The 15,564-nt window shown below is 37.6% G+C and overlaps 1 protein-coding gene and 1 pseudogene across 1 annotated transcript; both read right to left on the bottom strand.

Moving 5' to 3' along the window:
• Positions 1-7,769: 7,769 nt before the first annotated feature.
• On the bottom strand, positions 7,770-8,810 carry LOC132611738 (putative F-box/LRR-repeat protein At4g00320). The gene has a single exon (XM_060326119.1). It carries the CDS (start codon positions 8,808-8,810, stop codon positions 7,770-7,772), a length of 1,041 nt encoding a protein of 346 aa, XP_060182102.1.
• Positions 8,811-12,880: 4,070 nt separating this feature from the next.
• Positions 12,881-15,564, bottom strand: LOC132609656 (acyltransferase Pun1-like; annotated as a pseudogene).

Genomic DNA, 15,564 nt, shown 5'->3' with positions numbered 1-15,564 from the left:
TTCAACCACACGGCCAAGAACAAGAAAAAAAAAACCAAATCCAATTCAAGCCATCCCAAAATTATTTCTTTGGTGTAAACCCACAATTTTGAGGTCCCTAAGTAGTGTGGAAGTGTTGTTGGGGCGATCAAATCATCCGTTTGGTAGAATCGCAAACCCTAACTATTTGTGGGATTGAAGAAAAAAGGTAAGAATTTCTCTTGTTTTATTAGTTGTGAATGTTATATGCTTGTTGTAGTATGTTAATATGGGTGAAATTTGTGAGATATGGTGGGTTTGAAGTTAGCCGTGTAAATGGGTATTTTGATTGGGTGTTGAATAAATTCCTTGTAGCAAGTTAAATTGTTGTAGTGTGTAGGATGGCTAAGAATCATCAATATATATATATATATATGTGTGTGTGTGTGTAGTGATAGATGAATATGGGTCATGCTATATGCCAAAGAACACTAATGTCGCTTAGCGTTTTAATGGTTGTTGTGATGACTTTTATGTTGGAAATGAGAGTTTAATGTCCCAAAATGATATGGTGAATTGTTGCGGACTGATTTGAGGCTTATTGTGCGTTTGACGTAATTTGTATATTTATGAGAATTATATCGTTATATTGTGGATTGTTGACACAAATCATGAATAGAAGTTGAGAAGTGTGGCATAGGGGGCTGCTCTCGGTTTGGGGCTGCTTCGGCCACATTGGATTAAATTATTGGATTGTTGGAAAAATTATGTAAACTGTTTAGAAAGTTCTTGAATGTTGTTAGTAAGAATTCGGGTTGACAATTGAATGTATGAGCTATATTGTGGCTTGAATGTAAGCCGTTGAAACGAATAGTTGGAAAGTTGTTGAATGATGTAAAAGAAAGTTACTATTGTTATTTTGTCTTTCGAGTTGATTATCGATGTTGCTAGGTTGGTTATTGTGGTTGTTGTTGTTGATTTTGAGCGAGTTAAATTCTCGGGTTGGCCTATTTACAGGGGAAATGCTGCCGAATGTTCTGTAGAATTTAGAGTTAATTTGGAATAAATAACTGCTTAAGTGCCTATGGTTAATATTGGATATTCGTTGGCATATTTGTAGACCTTGGGGAGCCCGAGGCGTAGATTGAGATTTACTTTAGATTGGCTATTTTGGAGTGCGTACGAGGTATGTAAAGCAACCTCCTTTCTTTTTGGCATGTCTTAGTTTTCATAGGCTAAATTAGAGCCTTAAGGAAAATTCTAAATCCGAAATCCGAGCATGTTATGATCCGTATATGTTCTTTGGCACTCTTATGTATGACTTGATGAAATATGAACCTTTACGTATTCGAAAAATCGCTTTTCGAACTTTGCGCAAAAAAAAGGTTTCACTTTAAAGAACTTCGAAATTTCCGAATGCCATATCTTTCACATAAATGCTCGGATTGCTCCAAGATATATTTTTATAAAAGTTTGCATTACGTATAACGAGTATGTTTTCCATAAGCAGGCCCGACTTGGGTAAATTCCCGTATGTGGGTCCCGCGACTTTCCTTTATGTAATTCGGGAACTTTTGAAAGAATTTGTTAAGACTATTATTTCGATTTTCAAATATGATCATTTTACTTATGTTGAATTTATGATAATGATTTTATGCATATGACTACTCACGACTCTATTCGTGCACTTTGTTATTTCCTTCGCCGAGTCCCGGACCGGTTCTGTTATCGTGCGCATTTTGATATACTCCGGAGTTATGCTGTGTTATGGTTTTCCGAGCTACTCGCTAATGAGGGTCGGGTTCCACTTATGTTTGGTGATGTGTGGTATATGGTGTTATGTTGTGATGTGATATGTGACGGGGGTACGGAGATTTGAGACCTTCTGGTGTTATGCTGTGTTATGGCGCCATCGACGGGCGGGCGACCATATTCTTCTGTACCCTATGCATGACTTGCATATTTTTGACAGTAAACAAATTTTGATATGTTGAATTTGCACTTATGTTGATACTTCCATTTCGTTATATCTCAGATTTTTGCTTTCCTTACATTCTGCTTTGCATACTCAGTACATATTTCGTACTGACCCCCTTTCTTCGGGGGCTGCGTTTCATGCCCGCAGGTACCGACGTACAGTTTGGTGATCCCCCAGTTTAGGATATCCCCTTCAGCTGTTGGAGTGCTCTTCTCATTTCAGAGCATACACTTTTGGTATATATATATTTTGTTCGCTATGCATGTATATATTTGTTTTGGGGTACGGCGGGGCCCTGTCCCGCTATATGATTCGTTTGGTCGGTATAGAGGTCAGTAGACGTATTTGTGGGTGTGTGTGCCTGCTTCAGTGCAGTTGTGTTTATATGATCTCTTTCGTTATGGCAGCCTCGTCGGCGTGCGTTTTGTATATGTTTTTGGGCCGTTGCGCCATTTGGTAGCCTTGTCGGCTTTTGACATATTTGATAGCCTTGTCGGCTTTTGACATATTTGATAGCCTTGCCGGCTTTTTGATATATGTATATATATATGTTTGCGCTGAAATGTGTCTAATAAAGTTTGATATAGTTTGAGACGGCATATAGCAGTTATAGCCATATATGTTGTTTGTATGAGATTCGATTGAATAGGTGCGTCAGGGTGCCCAAGTAGGGCGCCAGTCACGGCCTACGGGGTTGGGTCGTGACAAAATCATTCGTAAGACGTTCGAGGACTCGGAAAAATTTATATAACTCCATCTACGAGGTATGTAGGGCTTTCTATTCTCTTTGTGGCATGACTAGCTTTCAAATGACCTTTCATTGAAAAGTTGTTCCGCTAACTTGGATCGATCGCGTTCCATGATAATTGAGATGACACATACTCATCTACAACTTGTACCAAATTATGGTCCACATCTCCTTTTGGCTATCGATTAAAAGACTTTCCGTTCAACTTGTGTCGATTATGTCCCAAAATGGTTAAGTTTACCCTTTTCTCATGAATAGCTTGTATTGAAGTACCTTTCACATTTCGTATCCCTCTTGTTTATCGAATGAAGAATGATATTAGTTATGGTACTCTTCATATCAAAGTTGAGTTGATTGTACTTCCTTTAATTGAGTTAATCATTATCTTCTTGTTTATTGCTCCAAGGTGATGAACCTCTCGTTGGCACACTCTTTCCGATAAAAGTTGTGTCGATCATATTTCATAAGAGTTTGGCTAACTTGGCTTCGTGAATAATTTCATAACAAGATGTTTCCTTGTACTTTTAATTCTTTGGCCTAATGATCAAATAATGATAAACGTAGCGACAATAACGATAGTCGGAGGATAACGACGATAGGTCACCCCGACTCTTTCCATGATATTTCTTCTGAGGTCAGTCTTTCATTGCACTTATATATATGTATTTATTTTTATTACCGAGCCGCGCTATCGTCGGCCGGGTAGGCACTTATATGTGCACCTAGACATGTTTCTTTCTTTACCGAGCCGTGTTGTAGGCGGCCGGGTAGGCACGTAGCTGTGCATTGCCACTAATCAGTTGGGAAGAGACGATGTTATGATGATTAGCTCGCCCCACAGAGGGATTTATTATTGTTATATGATATGATATATGCCTCCACAGTGAGGAATGATTTTACGGGCATGCATTTACATTTATGTCATGGTTATGGTCACCCTTAGTGGCCTCGTTCATAGTTTCAGGTTGGCTCTAGATCTCTTCCCATGATTATCCGTATCTTTTATGCTTATGTTATGTTTACACTTACCGCCTTACATACTCGGTACATATTTCGTACTGACGCATTTTGTGCGCTGTGATCATGCCCACAGGTACGGTAGACAGATTGGTGTACCTTTCTCGGTAGGATACCAAAGTTCAGCAGGGATGTTCGCAGTCCATTCTCCGGAGTTGCTGGTCAGAGTCATTAAATAGGATATATATATATATATATATATATATATATATATATAGAGAGAGAGAGAGAGAGAGAGAGAGAGAGAGAGTATGGCTATGGGTACGTCGAGGCCACTGTCCCGACCAGTTGATGCATATTAGTGCTCTTAGAGGCTTACAGACTATCAGTCAGTGTACAAGTATTGTGTTTGGCCTTGCCGGCCTTCTGACTAGTTGTCTTTCTTGGTTGTGGCATTGTTGGCCTTTGTAATGCATATATGTGTTGTTGGGCTTTTTCTGCTTGCAGGTTGTTATGATATACTTCTTACTATTGTTATTCAGCGGCCTCGTCAGGCTATGACTCACGTTACAGAGTTTAGATATCACAGTTGGTTAGCTCAGCCCTTCGGGTGCCGGGTGGCGGCCACTCCCCCAAGGTTGGGATGTGACAAAAATTGCAAGTCTCCACACATCAAGGTGTGTTCAAGAACAAAGCTTAAACAAATCCAAGGACCTGTTCTTCTACAACTGAAGCTGTGTTAAGTCCTAGGAGTGTTAAGTGTCTGTTCTTTTGTTCTTAAACTTGTAAACCTACTCTTCCCAAAAGGAAGCTGTTGTAGGTACCCTGAATTCGAAGTAGTTTTGCATAGGTAGTTTACCTTCATCCTATTGAGTGGTACCCTTGGCTAGAGTTAGTCAAGGTGTATTAGTGTGTTTGGCTGGAGGTAGTCAAGCAGTATTGAACTCTCAAAGGCTGCTTGTAGGAAGTGAATCTTCACAAGCGTTTGAGTGGTACACTAGGCTAGAATTAGTCTAGGTGTATTAGTGGCTTGGCTAGAGGTAGTCAAGAATTACTTGCAGTAGGGGTACTGTAAGGGTGAGAGATTATGTGAGTTAATTCCTAGATTGCAAGAGATGTAATCTGAAGTTGCTCGGTGTAGTGGAGATGAAATCTTACGTCGTAAGTCGTGGTTTTTAATCCCTTGAGCAAGGAGTTTTCCACGGTAATATCCTATGTTGTTTACTTACTGCACTGCATTAGGGAACTGGTACACAACCAGGTCCCTCATATATTGTTTGGTGGACGCACAGTCTCTATCAAGTTCCTTTGTTTATATTGGGTGGTGAACGAGAAGTATACCACGCTATAACTACATCTAATCATCATACTAGTATGCACCAGCAGATTGATACCTAAAATTGCTATGGTGGGGAGTGACAAATGATACTCGATGCTGCCTTCGTCATGCTGCCACAGAAACAATGAGCACTTCATCTTTTAGCGTGCTTATCCTAAAGGTTTGTGACTGAAGATGAAGCAATACAGCTTTGGTTTATCTATTAAAGGAGTGCAATCTGGTCTAAAGAGATCTATTTAGCATGACATGAAAAATAAAAATAAAATATAAGCTGGTGTAAACAGATAGCTCATGCTGAAAATGTGTTATAACTTGTTTGATGAGAGATTATGAGACAACTACAACAATGACTAAGCAAGTCTCTGCATTAACTTAACACTTGCTTGCTTACAGAAAATGTCCAAATTGCACATGAATCCACGTTATTTATTTTTTACTGTACCTATACATGTAAGTCTGTAAGTACATTGCAAATATCCACCCTTTCGCCAGTCAATACAATCAGTTTCAATAACATCTGGCAGCTTACTAGGGATTGCCTAAACAATTGGCTCATTGCTCAGAATCAGTGTTCTTAGATAGCAATACGTTTACAGGGGATGTCCCGGCATCTTGAAGAAACTGCAGATATCTGTAGACGATCAGTATTAGACCAGAAATGATCCAATCACATTATCCAGTGGTATCTCCTCTGGATTTTGTTAAACGTGAATATCTCTAAATCTTGGACCCTCTCAAAACAAAATATATGTTATTAGTATAGTTTGTCGACCTGGAATCCTTGTGAAACCGATATTATTTACTAAATATAGATGAACATTATAGATCATATAAAATGCTCACAATGGAGGGAGTATCACATAATTAATGGTTGCTCTCCTTTTATAGGATTAGTTTGTATTATTAATAAATAGGCCGCTAGACATTGTCTAGTCGTATAAATTCGCTTTAAAAAAAGTATCATATAAGCCTAGTTCTGTATTAGTTTTAGCAATGCTTACCACACAAGCACCTGCAACAATCTTTATATGTCAAACTTTGTGCTATCAATAGGATTTGAATCAGCAAATCATATAGACTGATCCAATGCAAAAACCAGAAGTCTTGTAAAGCCTGCTGAAAACAAAGGAGCCCAAGTTTCATGCAAACATAACAGATACAAAACTTAAAATGCAGTAAAATTGTTCAAATGTTTCATATGAAACCACTTAGTCCCTTTCTTTAAGCAAATAATTAGGCAACAACATCATCTTTAACAAAAGCAGGTATCACTGAGGCAACGAAGAGGGAAAATACCAACTCGCTCAATAAGGGAGATAGTAAATGGTCGGAGTGACAACTGATACTCGATTCTGCCTTTGTCAAGCGTGACAGCCTGTGGAGGGTGGTATGTACGCAGGAAAATATGAACCCTTATTTTTGATTTCTTATACTAAATGGCTCAGAATGAAGTACTACAACTTCTGTTTATCTCTAAAAGCAGTGGAACCAGGTCCATAGACATCTATTTAGCGCGACATTATTTTAGAAGAAAAAAAAAAGGTACTTAATGGTTCAATACTCCTACCAAATAAGAAAAGATGCAGATGCCACATAAAGCAGAAGTCTAAAACAGAACTGTATGCAACATAAGTTTTCTTTCAACACAGTAACTACTTTGACGCCTCAAGATGAAATTAGAACAATAAGTTGAAAAGCCAAGAAGAAATTAATAGGTCATCAACTGTAAAATCATGAAATTTTTTAGAATTCTAAGACGTGATTCTATGAGGCCTCTTGTTTTGAAAATATCTCTTCCCATTCTGTATTTTGAAGTACAGAAGAACATATATTGTTGGGAATAAAATAGATCCGCAAAATAATATTCACGGTATTAGTGATAAACGCGGAACACTAAGTTATGGTTAAATCAGCAAGAATAAAATGCAGCAATAATGACACCAAGATTTTACGTGGAAACCCTTCTGAATAAGGGAAAAAACCACGGCCAAGAGGAGCAGCTGATATCACTATAGTAAGGAATTTTACACTGTGTAGTAACGAGTATAAATACTCCTAAGACCACTACACCCACAAAAGAAATAACACTCTTTTGATTTCCCACCTTACTACAATATCACTCACACTCTATTTTTCTTCACAGACTATTTTCTCACAGTCTATGGAACACCTCACTTTGCTCTCACTCAGATGTATTGTCTGAGATTTTGGTGTGTATAGCAAATGATCTTGGTGATCTTACAAATGAACCATAAGCCGCCTATTTATAGGAATGAATTTCCTATGATGAGGTAAGCGCTTACATCACGACTATGATGAGCTAAGCGCTTACATCACGACTATGATGAGCTAAGCGCTTACATCACGACTATGATGAGGTAACCGCTTACTTCACGACTAAGATGAGGTAAGCGCTTACATCACGGCTATGTGAACAAAAGAATTGACTTGTTGGCCAATTCCACAATTGCTACCAATGTGATTTTGTCAAAGGAAGAAAAATCTTCCTTTCTTAAAATATGGGATAGAGAACTGGACCCCACATATATAGCTGGGCCTTCGATATTTATGTGGAACTCTCTAATAGTTTGGAACAACTAAAATATCTAATACAAGTATTTGAAATATTGACACAGAGAAGCACTAGTCACAATGTATCACTTAAATTAATGTGTAAACTAAAATTTGTAGTTCTTAAATATCTAAAATAGATCCTAAAAATACATATTAACCAACTTTATAATTAATAAGTGCATTCAACTTGCAATAGAGATAAATTAATTGCATCACTAATCTAATACAAAACAAAATGTATCCCTCTCGCTAGGGGTCCTTATTGCCATCTTTCCACTTTCGAGTTCCACAGGATGCCATCTCCGGTTTTCCCAATCGAATATATAGGCTTTTACATCTTGTAATTGATTATGCAAAGGCTTGCTTCCATGAGAAGTAGAATGACTCAAAATCTGCATATACATTAAACTGTCCATGAAACATGCAATCGTTTTACTAGTTGACTCAAGGACGAGTCTCCTGGGATGACAACTCCATTGCAAATTAGCATCCACAATCTCAGGAATTTGATCTCCTATATACTCTAGTGATACCAAATTTGGAGCATCAATTATATCCAACATAGGATACTCTTCCTCAACACCAAAGTAAAACAAATGTTCAAGAGTTGGTGCTTCAATTTTAACACGTTGGTTTCCAAATGTCTTGACAGAAACTGACTTGATCTTTTGAAGATTTAGTAGCTCAATCTTTTCCAGCCCATCACAATAATGGAAGATGAAACTGATAATCAAGGGACAACTATTAAGTAGAGTCTGAAGCATGTTCTCGTCTAAATTTAAAAAAGATAGAGAAAGTTTTCTCAACGAATGGCAGTTGGTCGTACCACTAGATAACGAAACAGACATAAGATTACAACCATCCAGATCCAATTGTCTTAAAGATTTTGCTGCCAAGATTGTGAAAATAGGCAAGGGGTATGACGTATAGGGAGGAACTCTAAGGACGAGATCTTTTACACCGTTCTGAAGTGCAATATCAAGCCACTTATCAAACAAAAGGAAAGCTTCCCGAGAATAATTAGAGTCTGATAATTCAAACTTTTCAATAGGGATTTTTCCGTCACTATATCTCTTCATGATATTATCAACTATTTTCAAATTGCCTTTAAGATGATTAACTGTGAATTCCAAGTTGGGAAGAGTTAACCAGGCTTCCAGCCACGTTTTACAGAGAATACTCATCTGGGCTGCTTCTGTAAAAGTAAGGTAAGAAAGTATTTTATGAATGAGGCAATAAGGCAATACATCAGCCATGGTGGAGGCTTTGCTTGGAAGCTGCAATGATTCCAAGTTAGAATTATCTCTACATAAACCCTAATGTGCACGAGAATATATAGAAGGAAGGTTTTTGTAAGACATCAGTCACCCTCAAAACAAGGAAAAGTAAATAAAAGTAAATCTTTTCTTTTTGTGGACTAATCAGAAAAGTTAATCACCTCCAATAATTCTAAAACCTTTTTATTTAGGTTATGCATGTGGGGTGCTATAATTATTGAAAGGCTTGATATAAATCAAAACTCTCTTCCTCAATTATCCCTTTTGCTTCATAAGATGTATGCAAAATATTGTTAGGGTTTCCTTTGGGACCTTCCGTCCAGTGCTTGAATGGCTGCTTTTTTTCACTCTTGAACATTCTTTCAGTAGAGATGGATGGATTGAGTCAAAATGGGTTAAATTAATAAGTGAATCGTGATCATCTGACAAAGTTTGCTTGAGTAAAATATATTGAATCAAGATGCATCAGTTAATGAGTTATAATTTGACTCGCCTATAGGATTTTACTTCTCTCATTTTGACTAAGCATACATTGGGCGAATTATACTCAGCAAATTTCTCAGGGGTTGTTTGGTTGATTGTTTTGACATGGTCAATCATAGTATAAATTTCCGAATAAATAATACAGTGTTTGGTTGATTGCATGCAAAAGATCACTGCATATCTGTTGCAACGTTTGGTTGGTTGTACCCATTCACTTCTTTAAGATTTTTCATAGGAATGACACTAAATAGCCGTTTTGTTAGTAGTCCCACGTCGTGGATGGATGGCAATTGTTCTTATATGGTCAATCTTAACCTCTTGATCTAGCTTTTGGGTTGAGTTAGGCCCAAGGTCTATTTTCTTGTCATATTTTCTGGAGATATACTAGGCTAGGATTATGATCCTTTTTTACTGCTTTATGTTGCTGCAAGTATTATAAGTGCAGAGCTCAACAAAGCAAAAAACTATAATTCTCTTTGTTGCATCTATTCCAATATACTTCTAGAAATTTTCTATCTTCCACTGTCATTTCCCTTAGTTTTTTTTCTCTTAAAAAACCAACATGTTTTAAGCACCCCTATTTAAAACATATCCAGTTTTAAGAACTAATTCAAATTTCATCTACTCGAATGATGAACTTTTACAATAACTTGATTCAAGTTTAGTGTGGTATAATTCAAGAGATGACACTTACAAAGTGTCCTGGGAGGCAGAGATGTGGTTCTACAAACAAATTTAGTATATATGTTGAAGGTCTTGTTTCGCCAAATTTTCTGGAGTAAGTTTGAATAGCTATTGATCAATGAGGGGGAGGATGGAAATTCGTGCTCTTCGAGGTCTTGTGCTCATGATGAACTAACAAAAAATTTATAGGTAAATGATTCTGGAGATTTAGCAAAGAGGATAACAAAATTGTGCCAGGAAGTAATCAGTGAAAAATTTGACAGTAGCTTCTTTTATTATTATTATTATTATTATTATTATTATTATTATTATTATTATTTTTACTTTTTTACAATTTTCAAACCTGTAGTGTTGGCTGTACTTGCTTTGGAATGGGAGGAAATTAGGTTTCTGGCAAGATGTGGTGTGTGGAAAGAGGAGTTCCCTCCTATCTGTCAAATTTCTCAATCCTCTAAAGCTGTAGTATCTGATTGATGAATGACGAGCCCCAAAGGATGGATGATATAAGATGGAAGCCTAACACAAGGGGAAAATTTATAGTTAAAGAAAATTACCATGTTCTCATGAGGGACGATAACATCTTAAAAAATTGGTAATTGATGTATGAGTCTTGTCTCGGATAATTTGATGATAGGAGGTTTCAAGTTATGCTGAAGATGCTACCTTTGTCAGGCGGAACGCAAATCTGCTGGTCATCTAGTTTTTGCATTGAAGGGCTACTCACAAGAACATGGTAGCTCTGGGACGTGTTTTTGAACCAGTCATCACAGAGAGCTAGCTGCTTTTGGAGGGCGGTACAGTTGGGGAAAATGTTTAGATGTAGATAATGTAATGCAACTTCTAGAATTTGTCGACTGTTAAGCTTTTACGTTAAGACTCAATTTTTTTTTTCTTGTACAAATTTGCCTGTTAATGAAAGCATTACTTTATCACAAAAGAAACAAAAGGATCTTTTGTATATGTTTACGAATGATGGAATTTGATCAGAAAAGAAACAAAAAGCTGGATCCTAATGATGGGATTTGATCTTATTTTAGTTTTAGAACTCTGTTGCAGAATTATTTTGCAATATTTGTTAGCACCTATCAAATTTTCGCTTGATTTTGAATAATTACATGTTCAATAGATTGTTTACTGTATAGGATGAATTCGAGTGATTCAACTTCTCATGGAAGCAAGCCTTGGCATAGTCAATTAGAAGTGAATGCCTACACATTTGATCGGAAAAATAAGCAGCGTGTCGAACTCAGAAGTGAGGATCTGGCAATAGGACCCTTATAGAGAGGGGGATTATTGGTGATGCAATTAGTTTATCTGCATTGCAAATTGAATGCACTTATTCATTTATGAAGTTTATTGATATGTTTTCAGGATATATTCTAGACACTTAATAACTTCAAGTTTATGAAGTTTTCTTAAAAAGAGTCTTTGATCGAATATGACTAAGTTGGAAATATCAATGCACAGAAACATTATGTCCGGTATTCTATTTTCTCTTCAGTTCATGTGAATTTTCTCATGTTTCTATGATCAATATAACAGTGAAAGCAGTTGCGATATTTTCATATAATGGGTTTACTGTCGTCAGTGTAGATGATAATTGTATACGGTAAAAATCGGGTATATGTTAAACCGGTGAGACCAAAGGCCGAGGGAAGGAAGGAACAAGAACGTGCATGAAGGCTCCCGTTCTAAACCGGGGAAATTGGACCGGAGCAAGGGAAGGGCATCATTTGGTCCGGTTCCCCTATGACCGGGTTGATCAAGGCCGTATGTCCGTTTGATCGTGGCCGGTGGTCCGGGAGATCCGTTGCGCGGTTGCCACGCGTCGATGACGTCCTGCCATGTTCAATTGTCAATCGTACGGGTGTCAGATCGTACGGTCAACCTAATCCAACCTAACCCAACTCAGAGCTTTTTCATCATTATTTTATTGTTCATGTTGTGTGAAGCCCATGGGGCACTACTATAAATAAGGGGCATTGTCCTCCTCTTAAAGGGTTGGCTCCCTAACATCAAGAACACTCTTTTGTATTAAAAATATATGTCAATCTCTCTCATTATCGTGTGCAATCCGAATTCACTGTGTCCATCTCTATTATATTTCTTCGATCAAATAACACACGTATATTAGCACACACTCGCATCCATAACAAACCACCAATTAATAGTTGCTTCTTCGTAATACATTCATGCATTTCTTTTCTCTATCAAAGGGATTCAAGGCATAACCACATATTCTATACCTCACCCACAAATTCAATTGATTATCCAAATTCGGGGTAAACAATAATATATGCACATCTTTGGGTTTTAAGAACTTCAAACTGAATGTGCTGGCTTCTTGGAGTGTGATATTGCTTATATCGATAACGAGACTGTGTTAGTTAATTCTCGGACTATTTCCTATATAGAGAAGTTCCCGAATGTTCTGCATCTATTGGCACTTCTGGTGTATAGGTCTTGAGCAATGGAGAACATTACTGTATTTGATTTGTTATTGGATTTTTGGGAGTTTGTTATTGGACTTCCTCTCTCAACAGGTCATAAGGGTATTGGATAATTCATTTGATTTTTGACAGTTTGCTTTGGAATTTTCCAGGCAGGGGCGGACACACGTACATTGAAGCGGTGTCAAGCAACACCAATTCGTCAGAATTTTTTTATTTAACATACGTATAAACAGTATTCAAAAACAGATATATATAATCAAAAGACACCACGTGGCAGAATGTGTCGTGCAGTCTGGTGTTCCGGAGCTTTGTAAAATTGGGATAGAGGTTGCAGCATGTAAAGGTCGATTCCTGGTCTTCTCTGGGCTTAAAATGGGTTATACCAGCACAGCCATGGTTAATACAGTATGATACGGATACATTATGAAATAATACGTAGCAACCATCCAAACAAGTTGTTATTATTCAACACCCATGCTTCACAACGTAAATCATACATACATCTAAAAGTAATTTGCATATGGAGAAGCAAATTGAATAAACTCCTCATCACGCCCGAATACAGACATGTCTTGTTCATTCAACATGACGAATACTTCGGTGCCATCATCTCGGTAGTTCAGCAAATTGAACAATTTATTGTAAGGACCAGTAGCTGTGGTTGCAGCCACGGGTTTTCCCCAACCAAAATCAACATCATAAGAAGGAAATTTACACATGCTGCTGCAAGTGTACTCATCAAATTCCTCCTTCTGTGGTGGCAATACTTTAGCTAATTCAAGAATTTCTAAGGCCCATGCATTTTCTTTGATATCATCTCTGGTCCTAAATAGTTGTTTTCTTTCCTCATGAGACCAACTATTTTTGGTAAGTTCATGTCTGCCTCATTGGAAATATGTGTAGAGAAGTGAGACAGAGCATTTCCAACAGAGTTAGGCGGTAACTTTGGTGAAATCATTCCTCACAAATCTGCGTAATGGATTAATTTAGAAGGGACAAAGGAATTACCTGAGTTCGCCGTCGCTGCTTTAGCAGCACATTTGAAAACAAGTGCACTAACGACTTCAGTACTTGTAGGATTTTTCACTACTGTTTCACTAACAACATAGGACTTAAGTGCACTTATTTTTGAAGAGGAAAAAACATACCTTGTTTTTTGTGTACAACCATCTGATATTGATGGAAATACAGGGGAATCCAGAGGACCAGTTGGTGGTGATGGAAAGGTAGTGCCAATTATGTAATAAAGAGGAGATGTTTTCGCATTTGGATCGCGAGTTAATGTTGCCCAATCAATTGAAAATTGAAAACCATTGCATCCATCTCCAATCTTGTGTGACAAACATGTACTAACTTCAATTCCTCCACATTTAAAATGTGTTAACTGAATCGCAGCCATGCCATAATCGGAATCATTCGCCCAAGCTACACCAGGAGGGAAGATTAAATCTTTGACACTACAATCTTTGTGATTGAGAACTTGAGACATAGGTGCATCAATTTGCAAGTTCAAGAACTCAACACCCTTGCATTGCAATCAATCGTGACGTTATCTTTCATGCTTCCTGCGTATGGATAATAGAAGACTAAAATTTTGGAGAGGGAGTTTTCAAGAAGTTTTGATATTTGGGCAGGTTTATTAGAAAGTGCACCTAATTAATTTTTGGAGTAGAAAAAACCAAAGGGTATATAAGTGTGTTTGGTCTTGTTCAATGAGAGAAAGTTTGTGCCATTTTTGAGAGGAAGGTGTTGGAGAAAAAGGTTTAATGAGTTTCTTGGAAGCTCTTGTTACGTCATCGAATGCATTAAGTGGGGCCATTTTTCTGCTAGCAAACCCGTATGTGGTAGCTAGACTCAAAGCGAGACTCTCAGATTGACCTGACGTTTCTTTTCTCTACTTGTTGATCGCTAAATCTTCTCAACTGTGGTTATACCAAATTCTTCACACCACAGTTTTATAGACCTTCTCTACAATGAAATCGATTTACTACATAATAAGACAAAGTACATCACCACGTATATAACTGTAGCGTTCCTAAAATCCAATTAAGTTTTAATATCTTAAAGCAATCGCGTTTACGAATATTGAAAACATTGTTTGGCTTAATAACGACGATGATGGATTAGAAAAGTACTATATGAACATGTTGTTAGGATCAAGCGCAGCTGATAGAAAGGACGCGACTTTATTACTTAACCAAGCTCACCAAGCAAGCGCCATGTTCGACCATGATTTCGACCCGGCCATCCCCGGCCCATCATCTGGGCCTCTCCATAGGCAAGATGTTAGTGTTACCCAACAATCCCCCCTTCCCAAAACCTGCCATATGAAGCATGTCATTCATGGGAATCGAATCCATGACCTTAGCTCTTATACCAATTGAAAGTGCAACAGCAAGGGGGGGGAGGGGGAACTATTTCGATTCTAATCGACTGATGATGACTAACAGTTGACTATCAGGCAAACAGTAATATTGAAACAGGCGGGTAACAGAATCTAATAGTGCAGAAAGTAAAGTGGCACCATTACTTTTATACGGGTTCGAACTCAATGTAAATGCTAGTCCAAATCCTCTTGGATTGCAAGAGGGTTTCTCCGTAAGCTCTGAATTTGTTCTTGAGTAATGTTGAGGGTATATTTCCTATGCATCCACCAGCAGTCTTTTTCTCTCTAGTAACAGTTGATATAAATCATACAATGCCTCACCAAATAATATTTTCTCTCTTCTCTCTTTTGAATACACAGTAAGTTGACTAGGAGATTACAATGCTTATTAAGAGTAGAACAAAGAACTGAGAGTGCTTGGGATAGGATGTACAAACAGTGCTAAGGATAGGATGCACATTTTTATTCTTCTTCTGTGTGTCCTAAATAGTCTTCGTGCTTGATGTCCTAAAGGTACAGAGCCAGGAAACTCAAGAGATTTTCATCCTTGAAAATTTTGATTAATTCTTTTTTTAAGAATCAGGTTAGAGCTTATTGATTGTTGAGTTCATTTCGTCTTGAACTTTTTTCCTTTGTTAACGTCGTTGATTTCATTTCAGTTCTCTTCTTGCTTGGATATTCTTCTTTCTATCTGTTGTGACAGATTTTCCTTTCCTTTGTTATGTCC

Source organism: Lycium barbarum, chromosome 9, assembly GCF_019175385.1.
Source record: "Lycium barbarum isolate Lr01 chromosome 9, ASM1917538v2, whole genome shotgun sequence".
Classification (NCBI taxonomy): domain Eukaryota; kingdom Viridiplantae; phylum Streptophyta; class Magnoliopsida; order Solanales; family Solanaceae; genus Lycium; species Lycium barbarum.
The sequence above is the reverse complement of the archived record's forward strand: the minus strand, read 5'-3'. Positions and strand labels throughout refer to the sequence as shown.

Excerpts from the sequence above, each read along its gene's own strand:
- LOC132611738 (XM_060326119.1), bottom strand. The coding sequence starts at position 8,810 with ATGGCTGATGTATTGCCTTATTGCCTCATTCATAAAATACTTTCTTAC.